This window comes from Limulus polyphemus, unplaced genomic scaffold (genome assembly GCF_000517525.1).
Source record: "Limulus polyphemus unplaced genomic scaffold, Limulus_polyphemus-2.1.2 Scaffold1457, whole genome shotgun sequence".
Classification (NCBI taxonomy): domain Eukaryota; kingdom Metazoa; phylum Arthropoda; class Merostomata; order Xiphosura; family Limulidae; genus Limulus; species Limulus polyphemus.
Genome location: NW_013667067.1, coordinates 153,284 through 166,428, shown reverse-complemented (window position 1 = coordinate 166,428; position 13,145 = coordinate 153,284). Strand labels below are relative to the sequence as shown.

The window sequence follows — 13,145 nt, the reverse complement described above, 5'->3', positions numbered from 1 at the left end:
AGCATTAATTTTATATCATAGAGCATGATAATCATAAACATATTTTTTCACTGTAAAACAATCATTCATACTCAAAGGTAATGCCTGTCACAATAGCTATTCATTTTATGATACATTCCAAGGGTTCTATATGCAAAGGTGAAATCATTATCATTAAGTTGCAATGAAAAATAAATCATGCACACACATCAATGCATTAACTATAACTCACCCCTGCTAAATCATCAGGTACTAGAGCTTCGGTTGAGGAGTTGTTCTTTAAGTAGTAACGACTGCTAAGACCAATGCGCTCTGCCAAATTGTGCATCTGATCAGGTAGTCTTCTTTGTTTTATGACACCTCCTTCTCCACAAGTCACCTCACACAAAGAGTATTTGCTAGGGGAGCCATCAAGATAAAAACCTTTATGTTGGAACATTAACTAACAAGAAAAACCATGATGGGATAATGATTATTTTATCTGCTAACTTTAATCCTTACATAATTAATGAAAAAAAAAAGGGCTCCATTTTGTCAAAAATACATTTATTTAATTAAAAATAGTGTGTAAAACAAAAAAAATTTGAAATAGTTTCTAAATGTCTTTTCAAATCTAAGCATTTACTTGTACTTTAAGAAAATTTTGATGAAAAAATTTAAAAGTTTATTAATAGTTTATTTAATGGTGAATGCATGCATTGTACTCATTAGGCACATTAATAGTTATAATCTTAACTTGTTCCATGTTCCTTTTACAAAACCATTGTTGTTAATTTGAGAATGTGCTTTTCTTGCAAGGCATCATCTTTGTGGTCAACCAAACTATGAAATCTGAATGCTATATGGTCATATTAACCAATTTAGAGTTCTACTACAACAATGTTTCAGTAACCAGTACACTGAAGATTTTTTGCAGATGAATAAAATTTAAACATTCTAATTCCAAAACTACTAGAGATTACAGAAAAAAGTGGTTGAATGCACAAACAAGCTTATTTTTGTTTAGTTAAAAAGTTTATTCCTATTCTTCATAAAGTTGTTAAGCATAATTAACACAGGCAATAGAGAAAAAGTTTAAGGAAAAACAAAGCTTAGTTTTAGCATTGTAAATAAATAAAAAACCTCACTTAAAATATAAACCTATATTGTACTTTCTCAGATCAGTAATACTAAAATTAAACATTTCTTACCTCCTTGTATCAGTAAAACTGAACTTTACTTGATGTATAAACCTATTTCTTACTTTCTCAGATCAGTAATACTAAAATTAATCTGGAATACAGATCCATTTCTCAGTAAAACTGAACTTTACTTGATGTATAAACCTATTTCTTACTTTCTTGGGTCAGTAATACCTTATTTTATCTTAAATATAAACCTATTTCTAGTTTCATCAATTGAATGATGCCAAACTTTACCTAAAATATAAACATATTTCTTACCAGCTTGGGCTAGTAAAACCATACCTTACTTGAAATATAAACCACTTTGCTTATCTGCTCAGACCATTAACATTGAATTATACACGAAATATGAATCTTCTGCTTACCTGCTTGGGTCAGTAATGCCAAACTCCCGGAGCGATAACATTACTACCTCTCTGGCAGTAGTCTCCTGTGTATAATAAGATTAATTAATGGGTTACATATTGCACCTGTAGGTATTAATAACTAGTGACATCAAATACTAAATCTCCATCCTTTTCAAAACCTAAGTTGTAACCTTTTTAACAAATTCTCTCTTCATTTATATAAATTACTTTTATGAAAATGAAACTTCAAGTAACCAGTAGAAAAAGGTAATAATTAAACTTCTGTAAAAATGCTAATATTCAATTACAAAAGAGAAATGAAGTCTAGCATAAGTTTTGACACATTACTTAAAAGACAATTATAAACTTTTAACCCCCAAATGGATCATGTTAATAAGTTATAAACGATAATGATAATCTTCGAAGAACAGATTTTGTTTTTTTATTACTTGTATCTAAAGTCTGATGCTAAAATGTATTTCATTTAGATAATTTCACCAGTGCTTAATGAGAAAGATTAATGCATATAACATCTAATCAAAAACACATTAGGTGTGAAGAAAAGGTGCAGCCAATAAATGATTGAGGGTGAGACTTAAATTAATGAAATCAAAAATTGGTGGCCAAATTGGTAGCTAGACGAATATCACTGATAAGAATATTACAACAAATATTCGTTTATTAGTTAGCCAGGCTGTGTTTTTTTGTTCAACTTGGGGTATAATGGTGGATAAAACAAAATTCAATTTCTTACAAATTCTTATCAATGCTATAAGTATGGCCACCAATTTTTATTTCATTCCTTTAAGTTGCATGCTCAATCCTTTTTATAGCTGTATCTTTTTTTTTCACACCCCAGGTGTTTTTGGTTAGATATTATGACTTTTTATCAATACACACCAACAAACCACAGCAAGTGTGAAAGTTACACTCGATAGTAACTAACATTAGCTTTAGGATGGCAACCCTATTAACATGAACAGACCTATAATTTACAGAACCAACCAGATTCTTTAAAATATATGGTGGTAGTTTTTACTATCTAAAACAGTGTTAATAACTTCCTTTATAGTAATACCACGGAATCTAGATTAACAGTTTCTTGTCATTACCTGCAAGCAATTGGTAGAATCGTATCAAACATCATTATTTACGCTAATTGCTTTAGTTAATATCACGTGATGCTAAACACTCTTTACTTAGAAAAATTTCATATAAATTAGCAAACTTGTGCTTAAAAGTTGGCAACGACTAAGGAATATTAACCGTCCACCTGTACGATTCTTTTCAAAACCTTAGCTAGAAACTGCTAATCTAGTTTGTTTGGCCTAACCAATAATTATGTATTTGCATGTGCTTTCACCTTATAGCCTTTAATCTGAATGACTTAAAATGGTCCATTTTTACTCTTAGGTGAAGCTGTAGTAAAATTTTTAGACAGATAGCTCATGTGTGCAAAAATTTAAGTCAAAATTGAGCTGTTTTTGTTGAATAATTTTGCACATGGCTTATATTTATACCAGATTTGACACCTAATCGTTGGTTGTAAAGATCATTTCAGTGTACTAAATTTGAAAAAAAAAATCCATAACAGTATGGCTTTCTTGTGTGTTTTGATATACAGTACTTTTGTAAAGCTAGCTGTGGATAAAGATTTAAAACTATACAAGCATACTTTTAGCACGGGTAAATATAGACAGATATACATATATGCACACACATACATATAAAAAAAGACTTAACTAACACATAAGTACAACTTAGAAATAGGTATAAAAATAAATAAAAAATATTCTATACAAATGAGTACATAAAACAAAAATTATGCACCACTGAACATGTATTATAAACAAATACACAAATAACTAAAAACATCACAAAAAAATAAGCACATCTACTGAACAGGTATACAAACAAATGAAAAAGACATACATTACTAAACACACCTTATGAATAAGTAAATATTTGAAAGTTTGATCTGCTCTGTACACTTTAAGCACATGCTCAGGAAAATCTGGCCTTAGCTCTGGTTCATAATAAGCTGATAATGATGCAAGGTCTGGGTTGCTGTGACTATGATAAAGGGAGCCACTTCCAGAAGATCGTTTAGGAGACACTGCCCTTGTCCTATGGTGATTTGTTGAACCATTACTGCTCCCACTGCGTAAGGAATATAAACTATCATCTGAACTGTTCAGTTGAGATTCACTGTAATGGAAAATAAACACTGCACTTTAATAGTTTAAAGCATCTAAAATAAAGTAATAGCTTATGAAAATCAACAATATAATTTAATTAAGAATTGCATATGTTTTAAAATTACTTATTAATGATGTTATTCAAATGATAAGGCTAAAGAAGTACTTAAAAGCAATCATATTTAACTAAAGTTTATGTGAATATATGTGCAATATAAAACAAATTTAGACAAACTAAATACACAAAATACAGCAATTAGTTACAGGTAATGTATATCAAAATCAAGAAAAGGAACTCATTTAACTTCATTTGAGAGCAAATAATTTTCTCACCTATTACCAGATTTATGTATGATATTCATTTTTGCAAGTGCTTTTTTTATTTTTCCTCGGTTACTGAGAGTCTTGAAGCCTTTTTTTTCTTGTTTACCATCACCAACAGGACCAGAAGAAGTTCTCAAACACTGGGGTGGAGGTGAATTTGGAGGTTGGAGTAATGCACTCACTCCCAGCTCTAAGGGAATAACCATTTCTCCTTTGATATCTCCCCAGTCAAAGTGAGAAGATAACCTAGCTCTAGGATCAGACTGCAAACGAGCAATTTCTGAAACTTTTCTTCCTCGCTGGCGGGGGGAATTCTCAGGTGTATTGAGCATTTCTTTAAAAGCTTGAAAGGAGAAAAGAAAATGTTGTTCAGCCTTCAAAGATGTCAAATTTCTCTTGGGAACTTAGGTAAATTCAGGAGTTAAATTCTGCCAGTAGTCACAGGTACTGAAACTTATCTTTTAACTTGGACTCAGTTGAGCTGATTTGTCGTTTTTATATTTTTACATGTAGATTTTTTTGTTTTTCAAAAACAGGTCCATTTCACACAGCTGAGTACCTCTACTATTTTTTTTGAGAATTTCACTCCTGGTTATATTCATTATCAATTTCATTTTAGTTTAATAAATATCATAAAAGATTCTCGTAAAAAATTTAAAATGAAATATGAAATATAAGTCATCTCAATTTACAAAAAAATGAACTGTTGAAATACATTCTTCATCAAACTATTAGTACATCTGGATAAAATATGAATATTTTTAGTCAATATTTTCTAATATTGTAAGGAAATTAAAATCATTGACTTTTACAAATAAAACTAAGATATAGAATAAAACCAAATCAATCTCACCTAAAAGATTGGATCTAACAGTAATTGAAAGATGTGTTGTCCCTCGTAAGATTTCCAGAGCTCGAGCATGGCTAACATGTTCAAAACTTTGTCCATTGACTTCAAGAATCTACAAATCATTTAATTATTTTCAAAAACAATTCTTATCTGAATTGTAACCAAAAACAGAAATGTTAAATCAAACTGAAATAATTTTATTTTCAAATAAAATACTTTTTTAAAGAATAGCATGAAAAAACAAATCACAACTATTTCACTTTGGCCCAAAATCATGTAAACTGTCAATTGTTTTTAAACATTTCCCATTTATGTGATGTTTTCCACAAATTTTAGGTCTATTGGTTTCTAATGCTTTGCCAGCTTTCAGCCTTTTAACCATAACTATTTCACTTATTGTAAAAAGCAGGTGGGGAAGTTTTTAAGTTATGTTTGTTATGAATTTCGCACAAAACCACATGAGGGCTATCTGTGCTAGCCTTCCCTAATTTAGCAGTGAAAGACTAGAGGGAAAGCAGCTAGTCATCATCACCCACCATCAACTCTTGGGCTACTCTTTTACCCACGAATAGTGGGATTGACCGTCACATTATAATGCCCTCACGGCTGAAAGGGCGAGCATGTTTTGGTGTGATGGGGATTTGAACTGTGAAGTTCTTTAAAACAAATTCAGTAAAGTAATATTGAATCAATAGAAATATTTCTGATGTTTTACCTTAAGCTATATTCACATAATTCAATCCTTCAACAACAACAACAACTAACTTAGTAAAATTCTTTATAGTCACCTGGTCACCTCTTCGTAAACCCACATCTTCAGCTTTAGAGCCCTTGTTAACCTTAGAGATGAATATTCCAAATCCACGCTCATAGCCACCAAGAATAGAGAAGTGAAGGACATCATCCCGTGTAGAGCGAGCCAAAGTGATTGTCCTACTACGAGCCTTAGTGGCACAAGCAATATTAAGTAAACGTAATTGACTTTGCATTTTCTGAAAAAAATAATTAAACATATTATGCACCTCTCGTGCTATTTAATAAATTATTTTACTCAATACAAGGTATTTGCTTTAATGCACTATTAGCTATACAGCTTTCTACACACATTTATAAGTTAAGATACTAATAAAATCCTAAAGTAACAATTTTGTCTTGAATTACCTCTTGTTCAAGAACAGATTCAAACTTCTCAAGGAATTCCATCATATCTGCATCCATCTCAAAATCTGGGAAGTGGTAATTAATCCATAGGAGAACAACTCTAGTCACCTGAGATTTATTCAAAAATAATGTCACTTTAGTTTGATGACACTAAATTTAGCAAGATTAACTGGTATAAATATCCTACCAATATCAGAACAATTCCAATACACACCACTATTTAAATGGCAGTGGACAAAGTATCCTTTGTATAAAAATTCTGTAAGGAGATTAACTTAGCAATAATTTCAATATTTCTTAAAATAGAAGATATGAAAAAGGATTATCATTTTTTTCATCTTCAAAGTAATTTTAATGTTTAGCTATTTAACTTCTACAGAATATGAAAACAGAAACTTTGAAAAAGTGTTAATGTTAGTGGTAAATTATAAGCAAAACAATTAAAAACATAATATTAAATATAAATAACAAGTTTATAACATTATACTCACATAAAGCTACGTAGGGGAAACCATCTAGGGGAAAATGACTTACAAAATAAAATATATAATTATATAAATATATAATTTGTTATTTCATACCAGAAAAAATTTAATCATAACAGACTAGTAAAGAATACAAAAATGTAAAACAATGCCTCACTTTGTCTCGCAGTTGATGGTCTTTAAACCAAGTTAGAAGATTATTTGCAACCACCAGAGGAGAAGAAATAAAGGTTCTATGTGTCAGTAGGAAATCTTCTACATAGCTGGGATCCAGAGTATTTTCTTCCACTAGTTGAGCCATTAGACTATCGGATGTTCCCTATATCAAAATAAAGAAAAACTAATTTTTATTTAGTTGCCCATACAAAAATTACAGTGCAATCCCAACAAGAAATACTTGCTTTCAGATTATGGGTGAGGCAATCAGATATACTTGTAACAGTACAAGATATGGCTAATCTTTATTTAGCTGCCTATAATATAAATTTAAGGTGAAACGGAGAATTTCAGATGATGTGCATAAGTCAATAACAATCGAAAATCAAGAGGTTTAAAGTTTTATGAAATCATAATAATAATATTAATAATCTAGAATGCTTTATACATGTGTGCAGATATACACAAAATCAAGTTCTTTAAAATAATGTAAATGATATATTTTTAAATACTTTTACTTCAATTTAAAGGTGTTTAAATAACCTATTCCATAACCATCTGTTCCACTTTTCAGTGAAGCACAAGATACTGATAAGTAAACTTTACCATAAAACCCACTCTTGCATGTTTCACTCAAAGTGTTATTTCAAACACTGAATCTCAAGAATTAAGTATTCAAGTTATTTTGTTCAATAAAACAGCTAAGGTTTTTCACTTTTATGAAATTTCAAATTTCCAGTTTACTTAAAACAGTATTGAATGGTAGACCCCTGAATAAATTTTTTTTTCTATTTGAACAGTTATGACAGCTATGACATGGAGTTATTTGATTAAGGACTGAACTATGCCTGTTCAGATGGTAAAGAATCAATTTCAAAACATTATTGTGATTTGAGGATCATAGATTTTAACCTGCCAAAGGTTGCTAAAGTAATGAATATATCTGCCATGAGCAGTTATTGAACCACAGAACCTTCACTTTTACTAGTGTCTGGGGATAATACCTTTCTAACTGGTTCACCAAAGATAAAGCTCTGTCTGGGCAAATTTCTTTACTTTTTTAGTGTATTAGAAATTTTATGTGTTTGAAAACTGTGGCACTAATGTGATATTTATTGTGACTAGTTCAATAATATTATTATTTTGTAGTAACAATATGGTGTTTAGAAAAATGAAAACAGATAACTCATACATCTTTCTGTTGTTATACTCAATGTAATATTTACTGTAACTAGCAAAGACCCCCAAAACATCTGTGGTCAAGTTAGTATCTTTATTGCAATAATACTTCTTTAAATACAAGATTTCTAGAATAATACAAATGGATTGTAACTGTAATACTATCAATAAATAAACTAATAATGTTATTCTACTACCTAACGTCAGATCTTTTTGAAAACTTTAAGCTTTTAATATTGTTGTACAAAATGGTTAGTAAAGCATAGTTACATCTGACTTTTGTTATTCTTTTATTCATAGCACAGTTGTTGTGACTTGATCACTCAGGCAGGTTGGTTGTTGTCAAGTGCATGATGCACATATTCAACATATTTTAGGTTCATTAAAATCTCCTTGTCTTTATTTTGTTTTCTGCAACAATTAAACAATCACTTTCAGTGACTCCAAATATTTTAAAATTCATACAAGTTTTTATAGGTTATACCTAGTAAAACTTGAGTTTATTTTGTTCATGACTTTTCACCAGGCTTACCTTGGCATCATCAGGTGAGATACAAGAACTGAGGCTAAGAGAAATCAATTTTAAAAATGAGGAATCACATGAGAAGCTATAACAATACTAATCCACAAGCATGTAATTAAGCAATTGTAAACTTAATAAAGTAATTTATCAATGAACTGTCAAAATTTTGAATAGATAAGTAAAGATTTTAGTTCTGAGTCTACATATTTAAATTGTTTTTACAAACAAGAGAGAAGGGAGTGATTAAAATAGATATAAATGAACTCCTTTGTATTTGTTAAGAATAGAGTTATGTTTTTTGTATTATTAATAGAGCTTCGTATTTTTTGTCAATTAATGTTGTCTTCTCTGCTGAGGATTTCTACCTGAGAAGAATAAAAATAATGATTGCTCTTGGACGTGTTCAAAAACAAGAGATGGAGATTTTAAATGTTCCCGCAAATGATTACAAAGCTATCTGTTTGTCTAAACTATATAACAGCTATCAATCCATACATTTAATTGAATAAATATTTCATGAAGTATCATTATCCATATACTTATTGGATAGCAGTTTACCTAGTTTTTCCAAGTAAAAATGTAAATTGTACTTTAATGTCAATTTTATTCTCTCCAACTGTTTTTAACCTTATTTTTTGATAGCATTAGAGAAGTCTGGGATGAATGGTAAAACACAAGTAACAGGGACATATTTGGAAAAATCAGTTTCTGTGTCAATTTGTGGCTTATTTTTTAATGAAGCAATTACTTTATTAATAATATAGGGAAGAAAACTGTTTTGTACACAAAATTGAAATCTACGGTTGTCATATTCTTTTTTTTGAAACAACTGACATTGGAGCTTATGGTTTTATTTGCATGAACACCACGAAAGAACTGACAACAACAACAATAAGGATTTCCGCTGACTAATAAATGATTGAAATTATGATATTGTATATAGTACCTAATACACGAAGATAAAAAAGAAAGAAAGATATAAACAAATATAATGACACAAACACTTTACTGTGATTAACACAGCTCACTTCAAGTGGTAAAACTGTTATTATAAAAGCTTTCAAGCATAAATCAATAAAATTATGCTTAACAATGACATGGATAATTTTGTCACTTTCAGTGTAGGTGAAAGCTATGATACTTTCTCCTATAAGATATACTTGTATGTTAATTTGCATATTTCAATTAATGATTTTTTTCCTCACTTTTTCTGCACATTATCAAAAAAATTTTATTAGTCAAGTGCAAGACACCAATATATAAATTGTGTATCATGTTATTGTTTTGTTTAACTACTAATTTTTTAAACATGAAATATGACTTTTTAAAAACTTTTTTGGGGTTTTGTTTCAATTTTGAAAACTCTTCCCTGGCTAACATTAAATTTCTAATAAATCCGACAGTCTTACAAATTTCCCATATACCTACCCTAATGACCACGTGACCCTGACGACTTCCTCCATCCAAGATCCTCCGTTCTGTTACAAGGATAACTTGACCGTCTTCTTCGTGTTTTTTAGTGTTTTCTTCTCCCTGATGGAGAATTTTGTGGTAATCACTCTGAGCAATACAAACAAACTGACAGTCATCCACTTTGGTGCGCATTGTTCCCTGATGATACATTTTCTCTGTTGTGGCAGTTATCCCAAAACTATAATAAATAAATAAAAGTTGAAACTGAAGGTTTTCCTTGAATTTGAATAATACAACTGGAAAAAAGTATTTAGTTTTTTCAAGTTTTGTCAAAACAAATGATTTTTTATTGATTTCTAATTTTTCTTAGCAAGTAATTAATCTCTAGTAATATTTCTTAATTTTATGTCTTCCTCAAAAATCAATCTTTGTGAACACTTACAAATGGTTCTTAATTGTTTTCTGTTTTTCTCAGATAGTAATTAATCTCTGTTAAAATTCAAAGCATATAATTCCTCACTGTTTTCTTTGGTATCTACCTGTCTCCAAAATGCAACTCCTGAATGTTCCCATCTGGAAGTTCAACTTCCACTTGCCCATTAACAATGACGGACCAGGAATCGAGTTCCTCTCCATCATTCATCACAACTGTCCCAGCTTTTTCGACAACAGCAAAAACCATTACTGCACATAATGCTCTTCTTACTGCTAAAGTCATGTTAGCAAAAGCCTGTTTAACAAAAATATTCTTATGTTTCATATTTTTCCAATGCTTCATAAAAAGGTTGAATACATAATCTTAGGTTTCCATGACTTCAACGTATATGTTGATTACTTTAAAGCCCAAATGGAAGACAGAACTATTATATAAACTTGCATAATTGAGTTAACATACTTTCTTAAAATTTTCTTTTACACTAGAGTAAACAGTCAAGTGGATAAGTTTAGTATCTGATTCTAGGTGTGACAGTTCTTGCAATTTAAGTATAAAAGGTTTAACCTGACTTTCTTTTTTGAAGCAGTATTTTTTATGATAAATTAATGTAAACACATTAGTTTATCTTTGTTTTTAAAAATAAAAAGAACTTACAATTATTATATTAGAATATATAAATATATAAAAACACAAAGTAATACTGAATAAACCTGGATTTTCCATTTATTAAAAAATAGCATTATAAAGAAGGTTTTTGCATACATTTACAGAAGTTAATATTAGATTACTGAGCACAAATCACATTTAAAGGTTTTATTTCTAGCTGTTTAATAAAATAGCAAATTAACCTTGACAAATAAAACTAACCGGTAAGTGTTGCATGAGCTCCAACAAAACTTCAATATCATCATCTGTCCTTTCTGAAGAGTCCTTCTCAAGACATTCTCGCACAGTGTCTCTCACAGTGAGGCTCTACAAAAAATTCAAATCAAAAACAGTTTAAGTTAATCTGACAAAAAGAAAATCTACATACACACACACATAAATATATGTATATACAAAGAGAGAGAGAGACACACACATTTTTGTCTATAATTGTCTGTAATTAACTAGCAGTAATAATTGGTCTTGGAAACTGAGTACTTCACTGCATTATTCATGAAACTATTATACCCTACAGGGAAAGATAAATATTCTTTTCACAAGGCATGCTCTATGAGTCAGCTTCCTAGCGAGTATATTAGTTTTAATTTACTTTATCTTAATACTACATACACAAACAATAGAGGGAATGATGCATGTTGCAAAAATAGGCTTAATGTTCTTGTTTCATGAAATTGTTATGAATCTGTCTACCAAAAAATGTTCATGATTTTATTGCTCCAAAAGTACATTCTCATTGATCAATCAACATTTTTGTTTAAGCTTTAATTAAATACCTACCGGTAGATTTATTGTATGCAGTTAAAAGTAAAATCTCACTGAAAACCTACCCTTTGAAATCTTAGATACATTAGTACAGAATACGAATGTGCTAATTACCATGAGGGAATGTAACTGTGCTTGATTGTAAGGAAAATCACTCTCTCCTGACGGTGTTAAACAGGCAGTCTTTAAAGATTTTCTTCACTAAACACTTAGCAGTTTAGGTTTAGTTAAAGACAATACAAGTTTTGGGGTCACAGAAGGTTTGAAATGTTACCAAGCCTTCATAGTAAAATTAAATAGAAAACAACTGCAGTGACAAACAAATATTGCAGTTTAATTTAAATCCTGGAATAAAAGGCTATTGAAGCAGCTTACAAAACCTCACAAAATGTGATCTAATCAAGAATGATACAATCAGTAAAAGTATTTTACAAGAATAAAAACAACTTTTAGTGTCATGCAACTTTAATGTGAGTAGGAGTGGAAAAATAAATATCTTGATCAGTTTCCTGTCATTAGGGAAAATTTACAATACATTTCCATTTAACTTCTGAACACCATACATTGTAATTAAAATACCACTTTTTTTTCTCTATTTTTCTGAAGATATAACATTAGTAATAGCCTTATTTCAAAAGTAGTTTTTTTTATAATTTCATGGAAACAATGTTATATACATATTATGTACAGACACATAAAACTGAATAAAGTTCCAGTCTGTCAGGCAGTGAAAAATTACTACATATGCTTTCGTAAACATTATATATAATTATACCCAATGAAGTTTGAGCAAAGATATTAGGTCCATTCAGTAGAATAAATATACTAACATCAATTAACTCAGCCAGATCCTCCTCATCATCAGAATCCACAGCACTCTCCATAAGGCCAGAAAGGTCCACTTCCTGGTCCTCCAGTGAGGACTGCACTGATTGCATGGTATCAGATCCTGAATAGGCTGAAGAAGTATCACTGCCATGGGAGCTTCGGTTGGATTTGAGCAAATTTTCACCTCTGTGTAACATGGTTTGCACTGGCTGATATTCAGATAACTGTGAGTAGGGGAATTTTTTTTCACACAAGTTAACAATGTTTGAGGTAAAAAAGAAGTTTTGTTTATATAAGAAAATCAAATCTCTCACATTCAAATAATGTAAAAATAGAATATAATCTTGGTAAGCTCTGGAAAAACAATAAACACATTAAGTACCGGCATCATGTAAACTACATACTTCCATGGAAAAAAAGTAACTTATTATTAATTTTGAAATAACTTAACATAGAATAATTATGAATTTCAAACAGTTCAACAATTTCTAGCTGCAGAATATATCATTTTCGTTTTATAAAGCATCTTGAAGGTTTGTAGACAACTCTCTATACAGGTGTACAAGTGAAAATTAAGGTTCAATCTTACAATGATCTATCCTAATCTGTAATTTTGTATTTATAATGAATGTAGAAAACTCATGATAAACTGTC

General features: G+C 30.1%; 1 protein-coding gene across 18 annotated transcripts in view; it reads right to left on the bottom strand.

Moving 5' to 3' along the window:
* Positions 1-13,145, bottom strand: part of LOC106463665 (rap guanine nucleotide exchange factor 6-like) — a 165,523-nt gene that overhangs the window by 11,279 nt on the left and 141,099 nt on the right. For 15 of the 18 annotated variants that reach the window (XR_002611530.1, XM_022391224.1, XM_022391228.1 and 12 more), the window contains 12 exons: positions 12,494-12,715; positions 11,103-11,207; positions 10,339-10,529; positions 9,815-10,037; positions 6,686-6,847; positions 6,044-6,151; positions 5,671-5,874; positions 4,886-4,994; positions 4,042-4,375; positions 3,457-3,718; positions 1,529-1,593; positions 212-377 (listed from right to left, as the gene is read on the bottom strand). Coding sequence is in view for 17 of the 18 variants with exons in the window: in XM_022391224.1 (XP_022246932.1) it covers positions 212-377; positions 1,529-1,593; positions 3,457-3,718; positions 4,042-4,375; positions 4,886-4,994; positions 5,671-5,874; positions 6,044-6,151; positions 6,686-6,847; positions 9,815-10,037; positions 10,339-10,529; positions 11,103-11,207; positions 12,494-12,715 (2,151 nt within the window). In the remaining variant the exon portion in view is untranslated. The remainder of the gene's footprint in view (positions 1-211; positions 378-1,528; positions 1,594-3,456; positions 3,719-4,041; positions 4,376-4,885; positions 4,995-5,670; positions 5,875-6,043; positions 6,152-6,685; positions 6,848-9,814; positions 10,038-10,338; positions 10,530-11,102; positions 11,208-12,493; positions 12,716-13,145) is intronic. The other 3 variants (XM_022391229.1, XM_022391241.1, XM_022391231.1) reach the window with 2 other exon arrangements.